Genomic DNA, 16,302 nt, shown 5'->3' with positions numbered 1-16,302 from the left:
GATAACAGCAAACTTTTGCCGTAATTATGTCATGTGCTTCTCACCCAGAAGACACGTATGCAGTTAGAGTTAACAACCCCCACCACTCTCCCATGAAAGTATAAATGCCTTGAAATGTAATCTTTTTTCGTGCAATCATTGTGGATGAATAGCATCTCAGTGCGTTGTTCTCCTTGGGACTGACCAACTACCATGTAATAATAAAACTCTCTGATGTAATGTACTTTCACGTTGTGGAAGTGAATTAAATCGGGTTGGGTTAACGGTTAACTCAAAGTAAGAATAAATAAAATAGAACCAAATAATATTGCAACAAATGGGGGTTTCTCAAGTTCATTGTGTGAAGTGTACGGTGGATAGAATTAGAAATAAATTGTTCTCAAAAAAAAAACTTGTCTGTGGACATTGGTTTTCGGTGTCTGTGATTTTATGCAGGATTATAAAACCGAATCGGCTCAACGTTTAAACCTGAAAGAAGTTAAATTGGATTCCACAATCAACCAGGAAGAATCCTACAATGATCACGACGAGGTTGGGTGAAAAATCCACATCACTGATCTCTTCTCATACTATTAGTCCCACAACATTACTTCTTCCACCCCCACCCATGTGCAATAGCTTGTATCCTCCGACCATCCTCCTTGCCCTGTCACCTCCACACGCAACACTTCCCACCTCATTCCCTGCATCATCTCCACAAATCCATCTCCATCTATTACAGCGCTTCTTCTCTCCATGCTCTGAATTCGCCTTCATTGCATCCATCAAGAATTGTGTTAAATCGCATCTCTGACCTAAAACTTTTAAAAACCACAGTTTGCCATGGATGCTCGCTTTCCATCAACCATTCTTTTTTTCCAACTTCAGTGCCAACTCACCCCCTCACCCCTCACTCTCACTCTCAAAGCAACCATCCCACTCTTCTCCCTCCAAGCCTCCCTCTCACCTCTCTCAAAAATTCCCCCTCACCTTTCTCCCACCTTTCATCCCCCTCACTCTTCCTTCTCAAAGTTGCCCCCCTCTCATCCACCAACCTGCCTCCATCCACTGCCCTCTCACCTCCATCTCTTCACTCCATCTCCTCAAATCCTCAACTGCCTTCTTCCTTGTCTCTTATCCCCCTCTCCCCCAGCACCACAGAGCCTTTTCTCCTCCTCATTCGGCCCCTCCCCTCGCTATTCTGCAATACCCCACACTCCTTCAGCAACCCTCCTTACCTGCCCCCCTCGTCCCTTGTCCTACCCTCCCCCTCCCCCTCCACCTCCTGCACCCAAAGCCTCCTCCCCTTCCTCTTCATTAAAAGTGTGGACCTCAAATATCCGGGGCCTTCGCTCAAACCTTTCAGATCTTTCCATACCGGTTGCCACTGACAAACCAGACATTATCTGCCGAACAGAAACTTTCCTCTCCCAAGACTTGTCTGACTCCCAAGTATCTCTCCCTGGTTACTCCCTCTTACGGTATGACAGACCTGAGCCTCGTCCTGGTGGAGGTGTTGCTCTCTTCATCAAAGACTCTATTCCTCACTCTCCATGCACTGCTCTCACTCCCCCACACCCCAAGGAATACCTCTGGCTTCGGCTTCCCCTCCACCTCCACCTCATGTTTATATGTGTACTGTACCGTCCACCGAACAGTGATGACTCCATCTACACCTCACTATCCGAAAACATGGACCATCTTCTATCTTCTCATTCAAACTCTCTCTTCCTCTTATGTGGTGACTTCAATTGTCATCACGCCAGTTGGCTAGGTGTGGGTACCTCTCTCACCTGCCATGGCACCTCAGCAAAAGCTTTCTGCGACTCATTGGGACTGACTCAATCGGTCAACTTCCCGACCCGGATCTCAACCAATGGTACTCCATCTCTTCTGGATCTGATTTTGACAAATTTCCCTGACAATATCTGCTGCTCTTCCTTCGCTCCAATTGGTTCTTCTGACGACATCCTTGTTAAAGTGGACATCTCTCTGGCTGTTATCAGAGAACCACCTCACCGCCGTCGAGTCTGGCATTTCACTCAAGCCGACTGGCAGGGTCTCCGAGCAGCCATCAAACTTACAGACTAGTCTCCTATCACTACTTTCTCAAACATCAACTCATCCTGGGAATTCTTTCAAAGAAACTTGCTCTCCCTCATGCACAGATTTATCCCCTCTCGTGTTCAGTTGTCTTACCCTTCCTCCCGCCCTTGGTTTACTGAAGCATGTGGCGAGGCAGTTGTCCTGAAACAACTTGCCTTTGCCTCATGGAAAGCAAACCCAACTGAGGGCAATCTCAGTTCTTTCCACAAAGCTCGGAACAAGTGTGTATCTACCCTCAGGAGAGCCAGAAAACAACATCTTTCTCATCTCAAGTCTGAACTCTCAAACCTCTCTCCCTCCTCAAAATCCTGGTGGCGTTTAATCAAATCTGTTTCTGGTGTATGTTCCCCCTCCATCCCCTCCCTTACCTCAAATGGCCGCACTGCTGATTCCACACGTGATAAAGATGAATGTCTAAACTCGGTGTTTGCAGCTAAATCTTGTGTCCTAAACCCATCACTATCTCTACCCACTTTACCCAGTCGCAGCCAACTCTTCCTGGACTCTGTATCCTTTTCTCCTGACAAGGTGGAGAGCTTGCTTTCAAACCGCGAGTCAGATTCTGCATCATGCATTCTGATGCCAGCCGGCATCAGCCCACGTGTCCTCAAAGCCTGCTCTTCTGCTCTTGCTCACCCTCTCTCTGTTCTATTCACCCTCTCATTTGCCCAAGGTCATCTGCCATCTGCTTGGAAATCTGCTAACATCACTGCCCTGCATAAAAAAGGTGCAAAAACAGATCCCTGTAACTCCAGACCAATCAGCCTTCTCCCAATCATCAGCAAGGTGATGGAATCCATCATCGCTTCAGACATGAAATCCTTCCTCTTCTCCAATGGCTTGATTTCCAATCATCAATTTGGTTTCAGACCAGGTCACTCTACCCTGGATATGCTACTTCTGCTCTCCCATCAATGGATGGAGGTCCTCAATGCCAGACAGGAAATCCGAGCCGTATCCCTGGACATATCACGTGCTTTTGACACAGTCTGGCACCCTGCCCTACTCACCATACTCTCTTCCCATGGTATTCAAGGCCATCTCCACTCATGGCTCGCAGACTTCCTCTCCTGTCGCAGTCAACGTGTGGCCCTAAATGGAGTTCTTTCATCCCCTCTTCCTGTGCAGGCTGGAGTTCCTCAAGGTAGCGTTTTGGGCCCTGTTCTTTTTCTGGTTTTCATCAATGATCTCTCGGACTCTCTGGAAAATCCTCTATTTCTCTTTGCCGACGACTCCACCCTCTGCCGTACCATCTGTCATCCCTCAGACCGGCAAGCAGCAGCTTCTTCGCTCACTGCAGATCTGGATAAAATCACAAACTGGTCCAACACGTGGAACATGTCTTTCAATCCAGACAAATCTCACACTCTCACTATGTCTCTTTGAAAGGACCGTTTACAAAACCCCCCATCCACTTTCTCAACAATCCTCTGGAAGAAGTCTTTTCTTTCAAGCTTCTAGGTCTCACTATCTGCCATGACCTTTCCTGGGAAAGTCACATTTCCAACCTCGCCTCAAAAGCCAGTCGCCGACTGGGAATCCTCCGTCGTGCTAAGTCCTTCCTCGGCCCTCTTGAGCTCCTGACCACTTACAAAGCTTTTGTCCGTAGCCTGATGGAGTACTGCTCTCCCCTCTGGGCTGGTGCTCCTGCCTCCCACCTTTCTCGGCTTCACGCTGTCAAAACCAGGGCATTTTAGATCATCGGCATCTCCCGCAATGAAGCTGAGTCTTTGGGCCTCTCACTCAATCACCGCAGGTTGGTCGGTGGTCTTTCTGTCTTCTACCGACTCCTCTCCAGCCTTGCCCCCCCTGCTCTCTCTGCGATTTGTCCCCATCACATTTCCACAGGGCGCTCAAGGTCCACCAACAACCCCCTTCTGGTAAAACTACCAAAATCACGAATCACTGCTCATCTTCACTCTTTCATTCCTCTTTTTTCCCGCCTTTGGAATAAACTTCCTCACTCTATTCTTTCCCATTCTTCCCTCCAGGCTTTCAAAACAGCTGTTCACCACCACCTCTTATCTTCCCCCATCCAAATCCTCGATCTTTTCTACCCCCGATAATCCACCCAAGCCCACTTCCTTCATTTCTCCTGCTTTCCTTCCTGAAAGTCCCTGAAATGTCCATCTTCTCTTCGCCATGTTCCCCGTCCCATCCTCATCCCTCTCCCTTCCACAGTTCACCTAATGTGTCTGTTCCCCACTGTTTTGTCCCTTCCACTCCCGCCCCTCTTGTCTCATGCCTCCTTGCTGTGAGTTGTGTGTTAGCTCTCATACGAGCCTCGACCAAGGTATACAAAAAAAAAAAAAACCACTGTGACACTTCTCTCCACCCCCAATTGATTCCACATTCAAACGACCAAGCCGGACATCGCTGCCCGGGGTAGTACCATTTTGAATAATTAGGGACGTTCAGGCCATCATTAAGGGACCTGCTGTCCCAACTGCTCTCGCCTGCTGCCCCCATTCTGTGTATGAAAACACACACACACACACACACACACACACACACACACACACACACACACACACACACACACACACACACACACACACACACACACACACACACACCTCTTTCGTCCATCCCAAATCTCCTCACATTGTTCTCATTTTCACTCAACACTTGACTCCTCTCACTTTTCCCACACCAAAGTAAAAAAGAAAAAGTGAAAAATTTTCAAAGTAAACAGAGTAAATTATTTTCACACTCAATTTCTGCCACTCAGTTTGATCCTCGTCTTACTCGCGCAATCCTCATCTCCCATATGCAATTTTCTCTGTTCAGTATGTCTGCCACTCTTGGTCTGGCAGTGGCCTGCACTGCAGGGCCAACATGCAAAGGAAATCAAGCTGAGGCCACTGGCCTAAGGGCGAAATGTGGCCTGCATCGTGGAGCCACTCCATCTCACCACGTCAACCTAAGTTTCAGGCCCAAGGGTGAAATGCAGCCCAATTGCTGAGCCACTCCACCTCACCACGGGCCGAGTCAATTCCACACACAAAGATAAAATTCAGCCCAATCCACAGAACCACTCCACCTCAACGTGGGCCAATACATGTCTGAGCAATATCAACAACACACTTCCACATTCTCTTCAATCTCATTCTTCCCTCCAGATCTTCAAAAGAGCTGTTCCCCACCATCTCAGATCATCCCCCATTCAAAACCATGATCATTTCTACTCCCAATTAAGCCTCCAGAAGCCTGCCTTTTTCCAAGTTTCCACTTTTTCCTTCCTGAGAGTTTGGATTCTGTATTCAACTTGTTCACCATGTGTGTTGTCTTCGAGCCCGCATTCTTTCCCTACATCCAATATTTCTCCAAGCCTCCCTCTATTTTGTACTTCAACCCTGCTGACATTCCTTTTGTTCTGTTCTGTCCTGATCCATTCTATGTTCTAGCTCCACCATGAGCTTGGACTTTTAAAAAAATCACACAGCAATGTTTCTCAAATATTAAAGATTATTTTATCTTCAATGATATAAATATTTTCATCACAATCTATAATTTGATTAAGATGCTCACCATATATCCAGCAGATCACAACCATCTCGCTCAATGTAGTAAATGGAGCGATGAAAAAAATAACATAACTTTGCATCGACTGGAACAAATACATTCCACTCTGCAGGAAGAGGGGCAGGATTTATCGTGGTTGAATTGTCCATAATATACTGGATGACATCATAACTGGATGAAAATAAAATGTGTACAACATTGTTACAATCACTGTTGTGTACAATCAATACTGAGGTTACTTGGCAGTGACAACATGCTGCCGATTAAGACCAATTGCAAAGAACGTGACCGAGCCATCAACAAAGGATATTTGGAAAATTTACTTATGCTGCACATTCCATATATATATAGACCACACCTTGGATCCTGTGAGACTGATAACACAGGCAAATACTGATACTGCCTTGGAGACTGAAATCTTTCATGCAAAATCAAAGTAGAAGGCATCCAAAAAGCAAAGGCCATCCAGAAAAAACCAGACAAAACAAAATACAGAAAAATCCTGGAGGAAAACCTCCTGCCCTCTGCATGAAAGCTGAAATTGGGACAGAAGTTCACCTTTCAGCATGACAATGACACGAAGCACACAACCAAAGCTACATTTGAGTGGCTAAGGAACAAAGAGAGAAATGTCCGTGAGTGGCCCAGTCAGAGCCTCGACCAATCGAATCGACCAAATCCAATCGAAAATCTGTGGCATGACTTGAATTTTGCTGTCCATCAATGCTCCCCATGCAACTTGACTGAGCTTAAGAATTTTTTTTAGAGAAGAATGGGCAAATATTGCCCAATCAAGGTGTGCAAAGTTGGTAGAGACCCATTGACACAGACTCGCAGCTGAAATTGCTGTCAAAGATGCTTCTATCAAGTATTAACTCGTTTTTAAAACAAATTAATTTTCTGAAATCTGAATAATTTGTTTTTCACTTGGAAGTTGTGGGTTACGGTGTGTGAATAAATGTGGGAAAAGCCTGATTTAATGCAATTCATTTCAAGGCTACAAGGCAACCAAAGGTGAAAGTTTGGAAAGGGGGTGTACACTTTCTATCGGCAGCATATGTGTACTTCAAAAGTTAATGTGTACAAATGATACTTACTGGCTGTACATCACATGGAGATGGAATTGGGAGGGAGCGGTGTACAATATTTGATTGATTAATTGCATAATTAAAATGTATAAATAATAATCGTAAAATAATTAATTTCTTAATAAATTGGTTAATAACGTACCTAAACCACCACTTTTATCCAAATCTCTTACTTTTGGAAAATTGAGTAATTAATGGGAAAATGGAATAATTAATTGATTCATCAATAAATCAAAAACACACTTTATACCAAAATCTCTTGTTCACAGTCGTGTCCAAATATCAGCTTCCTTGCTCAAAAGGTGCCTGAGATATTGCCCAAATGAGAAATAAAATAAATAAGTAATTAATAAATCGTTAATAATTGAGTACTTAATCAATTAATCAATTAATCAAAAAAGAAAAGTACTGTTTTTGCCAAAGCATATCTTCACTTTTCTCCAAAAGTTTCAGCTTCCCAGCTCAAACGATAGCTGAGATATCATCAGGACATATTGGAAAGAAAACAAGTACAGATACATTCAACATACACCATCCCCATGACAAATAGAAAATAAATCTTTCAGCACGCAACATCGCGGGGCGTCTTTGGTGATTTTAAATTTGATGATTTTAGAAGTTTACCTTAAGTTGGTCTTTGACGTTTAGACCTCAAAAATTATTGCTTTCCCAATTCAGTGATGGACAGTGCAAATCTTGTTCAACTCACAAGTTAATAGGACGTAAATTGATGATTTTTCAGTTGAAAATTGATGATTTTAGAAGTTTGACCTTGAGTTGTCCTTCGAGCTTTTGATCTCAAAAAAATAGTGGGTTTCCCAATTTGGTGATGCACTATGCAATTGCTGTTTAATTTTCAAGTCAATCGGATGAAAAATGACGACTAGAAATCTCACCGAAGTTGTTGACCTCTGGCCTATGTTAACCTTTTGGTCTTTGTTGACCTCAAAAATAATTGGCTGGTTGAAATCAGTGACCTGAACTATAAATCCTCTTCAAATTTCAAGTCAATCGGATGAAAATTGAGGATTTTAGAAACACCACCCGAGATGTTAACCTTGGGCCTTTGACCTCAAAATCAATAGGCTTCTCAGCTGAGACCACCTCCACAGCTTGGTGAAGTTTTGTGAAGATTGGTTTTATATTGTGACCTGTAGGCGAATGACAGACAGACAGAAAAACAACAGAAGATGATGTCGAGCAGATCAGGATACTCACAAAATCAATAAAACAAATTTGACCTAAAACATACAATTGGTGGTTGAACTCATTGACCAAATATGCAATGCCTCTTCAAATTTCAAGTCAATCGGATGAAAATTGAGGATTTTAGAAATACCACCTTAGTTGTTGACCTTCAGCTGATGTTAACGTTTTAGTCAATTTTGACCTCAAAAATAATTGGCTGGTTGAATTCAGTGACATGAAATATAAATCCTCCTCAAATTGCAAGTCAATCGGATGAAAATTGAGGATTTTAGAAATCTCGCCTTGGTTGTTGACATTTGGCCTACGTTAACCTTTTGACGTTTTGACTTCAAAATAGACTTCCTCCTCATGACAAACTCCACCTTTTGGTTAAGTTTCGTTAAGATTTGTTTGTCACCTACAGGTCACAATTTTTAACTGACAGTCAGACAAACAGACAAACCGACTGAAAGAAAGACTAAAAAAATTAACTGACCAATATACCTGAAAAATCTTCGATTTTGCAAGTAACAAGCAACAAACAAGAAAGAAAACAGAGAAAAAAATGAATACTCCCTTCCTTTGGCATCCGGCGATGAAGTCATGCATCACCTGGATATGGAATTGGGAAGGAGCTGTGTACAAGTAGCGGAACATTCAAAGTACACCGCCCCCATGCCAAATATGTAAATAACAAATACCTAGCGCACAACACATGGATACGGAACTGGGAGAGAGTGGTGTCCATTAATTCCTTGATTAATTACATAATTAAAATAAATAAATAATAATCGTAAAATAAGTAATTTCTTAATCAATTGGCTTATAGAAAACCTGAACCACTTGTGTTTTATCCGAATCTGTGACTTTTTAAAAATTGAGTGATGAATCGAAAAATTAAATAAGTAATATATAAGTTAAAAAAAAACCTTTATAGCCAAATCACTTGGACACTGTCCTGTCCAAATATCAGCTTCCTCACTGAAAATGTGCCTGAGATATTGCCAGGACAAGAAATAAAATAAATGTCATTTATAAATCTATAATAATTCAGTAATTAATTAATTCATTGATTAATCAAAAAATAAAAAAAACATAACGATTTTGTCAGAGCACATCTTCACTTTTGTCTCCAAATGTCAGCTTCCTACCTCAAAGGATGGCTGGAATATCGCCCAAAGAAATAATAAGGAAAATAAATAATTAATTAATTAATCAAAAATGTTGTTTGTCGCCAAATCACTTGGTCACTTTTCACATCGAAATATCAGCTTTCGACCTCAAAAGGTGTCTGAGATATTGCCCAGATGAGTAAGAAAATAAATAATAATTAATAAATTGATCTGTTAATTTAGCCACAAAGGGAGTTTATCAGCCCACACACGAAGTACCAAAACATAAAAATGCACCCCTCCTTTCCCTGTTGGGTGCCTTGTCTGGTTTTACAGAGAAGACATATGCAAGTTACACTTTCCTCTCAAACAGAAGACCAAGAAGGAATCCAGAGAAGTAAAAAGCAAATATGGAGTCTGCAGGAGGAACCTGGATAGGATTCGGGTTTCAGCTGCTACTCCTCTCCCCTCAAACCCATCCAGACACAGCCAAGTGAACCTCACAGAAAACTTTCTGCAAGAATTCACTTCTCCTTAGAAAGATAGATAATGAAAGGGAGAAATAGAGAGTGAAAGAGATGAAATAGAAGAAAAAGCAAGAATTAGAATGAACTCGGGCGAAGGTGCGTGCCAGTATGTGCAGCTTCGTTCCTTCGCTCTCGTAAATGACGACTGGATTGGGGCATTGTTTCAATTAGATCGGACCAACCGTATCATAAATGGTCATAACTTGGGAAACACCTTGGAAACATACTCAGGTCCCCAGCCTCAACTGTGACGTCATATCAAACGAAGAAGAAGAAGAAAAAGAATTGTGACGCCCCCTCTCTCTCTCGCCTCCCCTCTCTCGCTCCCCTCTCTCCCCCCTAGTCTCGCCCCTCCCCTTTTCCCCTACTCTCTCGCCCTCTCTCTCACCCCTCTCTCTTCCCTCCACTCTCACCCCCCTCTCCCATGCCCCTCTCTCACCCCCTCCTGAATTGTGAAGCCCCCTGTGCAGTTGTGCAATTGCGATTGTGATCACAAAAGATCACAGGGCAATTGTGATTGTGACGTCATACCAAACGAAGAAGAAGAAGAATTGTGACATCAATCGTGCAAAAAACCCATTAATTGTGAGGTCACAGTGACGTCATAGCACCGTGACCTGTCATTGGTCGGCTAATAAATGGCCGTAACTTGGGAACCGCTCATCCGATTAATATCAAACCTTGAAAAGGCACATACTCAGGTCCCCAGCGTCGATTGTGACGTCATACTAAACGAAGAAGAAGAAGAGTTATGACATCAATCGTGCAAAAATAAATAAATAAATAAGGATGAATTGTGACGTCGTTCGTGATGTCATAGCACCGTGTCCTGTCATTGGTCGACAGATAAATGGCCGTAACTTGGGAACCGCTCGTCCGATTGATATCAAACCTTGAAAAGGCACATCTGCGGGTCCCCAGCAATATTCCTGGCAAGTTTCAATCAGATCGGACCGGCGGTTGTCGAGAAACGGCGGTCGCAGACAGGCAGACAGACACACACACACACACACACATTATTGGAATTATAGATAGATAATGAGAATTGTGAAAAAAATTATGAAGAAGTGTGAAAGAACCAAGAATAAAGATGTCAGGAAGAACCCAAACAGGTAGATTTCAGCAGTTACTCCCCAGGCTCAAACACAGCAACATGTACAAGCTACTCTCTACTCTTTGCCACCTCACATGGCATGGACAACATCACAACCTCATCCAACGGGTGCCTGGTTCAAAAGAAGGCTCGAACCTACACAAACACATGCACCATTCTACTTCAACATTCTCAATGTATACCCTCTCCAACGTAACGCTATACTTTCTGGATACGTTCTGCTTCAGCTTGCTTGTCACTTTCAGCTTTTTGAGTCTAATCGTATAGTATGATGTTCTTGGTTCACATTAAAACTCTTGTGTTTGTGGTGTATTCACAAATATGTGCTTTTAAACCTATGTTTAAAATACACCCCTCAATGTACTTACATCATTCCCCTCAAAGTTAAACGTCAAGGTCTTACACCCCAACAACGACTGAACCACCATTTAGGTTTTTCTCCCAATCATATGGTCAGTTCCTGTTTGCACTGCATACCTGGGTGGTGTAAGGAATTCCCATTATCATTTGAATGAAACAGATAAGCAGAACCACAAACTCTTTTCTGTGAAGCTTTTGGAGCAGGTACGGGCCACAGCTGTCCATCACGAACGTAGAAATCGTCTCCACATTTGCAAACTGGAACATTGAGTGAGAAACACAAAGTAGAGATTGATCACTTCACAATACCGTAAATGAAAACAACATAAAGGATGATGTTATATTTGTTTAACAAAGCAATCATACTTCAATCGACAATTTTAAATGAGGTGATGCAGTCAATTTTTAAAATGGACATAATTGTTTCATGCAGATTTAACAAAATCATTTTTTGGCGGTCACCTGTGATCAATAAGTTAAAAAAACCAAAAAAACAGAGAATCATGGGAAATGTTTTGTCTCAAATGATTTGTGTGCTATTGCTACAAATTTCAACATGTCAAAATAAAGAGATATCTCTCAAGCCCTTGCTGCTTTGCATATCATTTTTGCAATTAACCCTGCATAGAATTATAAATCTATAAATACAATAAACCCTCAATTATTGTGGGTGCTATTGTCACGGGTTTCAGGAATAGGACAATCATGCCGTCTTCTTCATGCATCGAGGCAAAGCCAGCCATCCAGTCCTGGTATTACAGGTCATCTCCTAGCTACGGTCTCTCTCGACAGCATGCGTCCCTCACTCCGTACTCGTGCGTTCCTCCCGCGATCTCTCTTGACGTCACACTGCACAATCGTTCCACCTCTGGGGCGTGGCTTTCTTGCACGAAACCCGGAAAGGTGGGCCTTCTCGCCTGTTCCGCACACGTGCCTCGCTTCTGATGTCACGCCCATCAATCAGCAGTGTCGGCGCGTGACTTCACCTGCCATCAAGATTGGAGGTGGAGCTTCGCCTACTTGGTCATTCAGCTCGGTTGTAATAGTCCATTGCGGGTTTGTAATACAAAATACATCGGGGAAAGGCACAGGGGGGAGCGGGGCAATCACATACTGGGGAGCTTGTCCTTAGTCCCTTTCTAATTAACACCACACCCACCCTCTCCCCCAGTGTGGTGACAAGTACCACTTACGCTCAGTTTCCCTCTTTAATTTACATCAAGATGTCTCCAGCACGTCCACGGACCAAACAACTGTATTCAATCGTAACTTTCCGATTAATTTCTTCCATCTACCCCCACAACTGTAATAATATTCTTCAATATGCGCAGATTCAGCATAGCGATGAATCACAAGATGTGTGGAGCCATAAGGGTAATGTCCTGCAACTGTTGTGTGAAGTCACAACATATCTCCAAAAATAATTGTGGGAATTTCTAAGATGTTGTCCATCAGTATGCCCTGAGCTGTGGAGTAGTGTTGCAGAACAACATTTCTGGGAACAAGAATGTCAAACCAGGTGAAATTTACAAAAGTGTAGTTGTAGAGTTTGGTGATGTATGTCTCAAATGAAAGTCTGAATTGTGAGACCGATTTAGAAATGGAAGTAAATCACAATTGGATGATGGAGACACACATGTTCAAGCAAATGCTATGCTGCCTGCTTACTTCTATGTACTTCTTCTATGTACCTTGATGTACCTTGATGTACCTTACTTCTATGTACCTTGACGCTGCCTTACTATGTACTTCATGTTGCATCCTAATTAAGGCTGCCACTATGCCTGCAGGATCGGGCTGGGCTTATCGCTGCTGTGAGGTGTTTTTCTTCAATTAGTGCCAGTAATTTTAATGCTACCTCAGAGTTTCTTCATTGCCAAGGAGGACAAAATCACCATTAATGGTTTTTTTAAGAATCTTTGCCACCGATGGTGAAGGAGTTTATGTTTTCACGCCTTTCTGTATGTTTGTTTGTTACTTGCAAAATCGAATATTTTTCAAGTATATTGGTCATTCGATTTTGTTATTCTGTCTGTTGGTTTGTCTGTTTGTTGCCGACAGGTCGCAATTTCAAACCGATCTTCACGAAACTTCACCACATGGTAGAGTTTTTCATAAAAAGAAGCTTAATGTTTTTGAGGTCAAAAGGTCAAAAGCTCAACATCGGCCAAAGGTCAACAACTTTGGTGAGTTTTCTAAAATCCTCAATTTTCATCTGAATTACTTGAAATTTGAAGATGATCTAGATTTCAGGTCACTGATTTCAACCCGCCAATTATTTTGGAGGTCAACATGGACCAAAAGGTCAACATAGGACGAATTTCTTAAATTGTCAATTTTCATCTGAAAGACTTGAAATTTGAAGAGGATTTATATTTCAGGTCACTGAATTCAACCAGCCAATCATTTTGGAGGTCAGCATTAACCTAAAGGTTAAAATAGGCCCAATGTCAACAACTAAGTTGGTATTGCCAAAATCCTCCATTTTCTTCCGATTGACTTGAAATTTGAGGAGGATATATATATTTCTGGTAGAGAATTCAACCAGCCAACTATTTTTTAGGTCAACACAGACCAAAAGGTCAACCTAGACCGAAAGTCAACAACTAAGGAGGTATTTCTAAAATGCTCAATTTTCATCTCATTGACTACAAATTTGAAGAGGATTTCCATATCAGTTCATTGAATTCAACCACCAATTATTTTTGAGGTTAAATTTGTTTTATGGACTTTGCTTGTGTCGTGCTCTGCACGACATCTTCTTCTTGTTTGTTTGTCTGTTTGTTTTTGTACAGGATTTCTCAAAAAGTTTTGGATGGATCCGTATGAAATTTTGTGGACTGGTCCGTGTGTGACAAGGACGAATTGTTTAGATTTTGCAATTGATGTGGATCTGATAATTTTTTAAGTGATTCTTCGCCATTGAGAGATAGGGCGAAACCGATCTCAAAAAGTTGTGTACGGATTTAGTTGAAACTTGGTGGACAATTTGGGGGTGTGACCATGACAAATTGATTCAATTTTGGTGAAGATCCGAATCTGGATCTGGATAAGAGAGTTATTTAATATTTAAAGTGATTCATCAGCATTGAGAGATCGGGCTCAAAAACGATATTAAGCATGATATTTCAAAAATGTATTGGGTCAGATATGTTCTCATAGATCAGGCATTACAGGGCAGAGGTATTCATTATACTGAGTGCCCTTCTAGTTTTTTTATTTATTTATTTTTTAATTGATAGCCAACTGTGACTTTCTGAATAAAATTTTGCATCAGTAATGGAGGATTGACGTTTTTTGACTTTGACCTAATTTTCAAGGTTATGAGCGAATTCTGGACTTTTAACATTTTTCACCCTAACTCAATGAAGATTTGTCCGATAAAATCAAAATTTCCCTCTCGTGATAGGCTGGAGTAAGTTGCATTTACGTTTACTTCACATCATACCCCTCAATGTGAAACGTCAAGGTCTTACACCCCAAGGACGACTGAAATACCATTTAGGTTTTTCTCCCTGTTTTTTCCAATGCCTGAGCTGTAGCTTAGATCCAGCTGTGACTTTCAGAATGAAATTTTGCAGCAATAATCGGAATAAAAATTATGCGGGGTTGATATGTTTGACTTTGACCTATTTTTAAAGTCATGACCTAATTTTAGACATTTGAACATGTTTCACCATCACTCGACGAAGGTTTTGTTTGACCAGAAAGAAATTGCCCTCTCTATATAGCTGAGACCAATCCTCATTTACGCTTAATTTACATCATACCCCTCTGACTTCAAGGTCAATTTCAAATGGCAGTGTGACAAAAAAATTTTTTTTGTCATCGCTCAATTTGGCAATGCGTAATCTGAAAGACGGCTTGGCCTTCCAAGATCCTCTTGCATTGTAATACTGGACATGCAGGGAAGTTGAGTACCTGATATTTGATGTGCATCCTTGACTCACTTTTTTCAGATTGTCACCGAGTTAACAAAAAAACACCTCTTTGATCAAAACTTGAACGATTTTCCTCCGAGTTTCATGATGTTGAATTTGATCGACATGCTGTATAGTATATGGGACAGATTTTCTTAATTTACAATCTATCCCTAAATGTTGAACGTCGAGGTGATATGGTGGATCCAGCATAATGTTATCAAAATTGGATCGTGGGAACCGGGGAAGGCTAACCTTTGGCATCAATTTGTGATCATAGATAACTAGTTTTTCTTGCCTTCCCTTTTTTAAAAACATGGAACTCTGACTTTCATAATGTAGGAGTGTTGGAGTGGGGATGTGATTATTCATTTGCCCCTTTGTCCAAATGATTGTTGTTGCACAGGTTACCAGGGAGTCAATGCCCAGGCAGAAGAGCATGAAGAAGAAAGAAACGGCCCAGACAGATGCAAGTGGCATTGTTGATAGCACCTCAGGGTAAATCATAAACACCAGGCCAGGGCCTAAAAGTAGGCATAATTTATCATTAGAAACAATATCAGCAATGGTATGCACAATAACAAGGAGGTGTGATGCGCACAACATTAGCAAGAATAGAAAATATCAAGGGGAGAAACTTGTACACATTTGATGGCTCTTTTGATAAAAAAATAAAATGAAATTTACATCGTACCATGCACAGAAGGCCAATACTGGATTTACAAATGAGAAATATTATCAAACCTTCTGAAGCGTAACGTTTTTCCAATTTATATCAAAGCTGCTTCAATCACGTGGTGGGGTGCGGGGTGGGGGGGGCAATGTTAGTCAACAACCCATCAATGCAACATTAATACACACCCTTCCTTCATTCACTTCATGGTAAGAGAAAAAAACTTTTAGAATCATCCTCTTTGGTTCATGGACACAGCTTGGTTTCTATCAGTGATCGTCACTATTTTTAGATCCTCATGGAAGATCTCTGTCTTACTCACGTTGTTGTTCTTGTGGACTTTTTTGTTTCACAGCCTTCAGTTTTCATCGAAACTTCCTGAAACTTGGTATATATATATATATATATATATATATATATATATATATATATATATATATATATATATATATATATATATATATATATATATATATATATATATATATAATACCCTGTGCAGACAGTAACGGTCTCCGATTTTGAAAATTCCTCCAAGAAAAAAAAAAGTTATGACGTCAAAATATCTCCGCTAATGGAAATCGCCTAAAAAATTATCTCCGAAACTAGGCAAGCTTTTTGAATTCTGTTTGCGGGAATCGAACAGGGCATTAGCAGAGATGAATAACAGCCCATATGATACATCACTATGACGTAATATCAATTTTTAT

At 41.5% G+C, this 16,302-nt stretch overlaps 1 protein-coding gene across 1 annotated transcript in view; it reads right to left on the bottom strand.

Moving 5' to 3' along the window:
- LOC147011059 (sodium-dependent proline transporter-like) overlaps window positions 1-16,302 on the bottom strand; it is a 162,100-nt gene that overhangs the window by 87,544 nt on the left and 58,254 nt on the right. The window contains exons 8-10 of the mRNA XM_085860584.1: window positions 15,331-15,443; window positions 11,117-11,257; window positions 5,617-5,716 (exon numbers count right to left, since the gene is read on the bottom strand). Of these exons, the coding sequence (XP_085716710.1) occupies window positions 5,617-5,716; window positions 11,117-11,257; window positions 15,331-15,443 (354 nt within the window). The remainder of the gene's footprint in view (window positions 1-5,616; window positions 5,717-11,116; window positions 11,258-15,330; window positions 15,444-16,302) is intronic.

This window comes from Eptatretus burgeri, chromosome 16, assembly GCF_056783735.1.
Source record: "Eptatretus burgeri isolate ZD-2024b chromosome 16, Ebu_testis_v1, whole genome shotgun sequence".
NCBI lineage: Eukaryota > Metazoa > Chordata > Myxini > Myxiniformes > Myxinidae > Eptatretus > Eptatretus burgeri.
The sequence above is the reverse complement of the archived record's forward strand: the minus strand, read 5'-3'. Positions and strand labels throughout refer to the sequence as shown.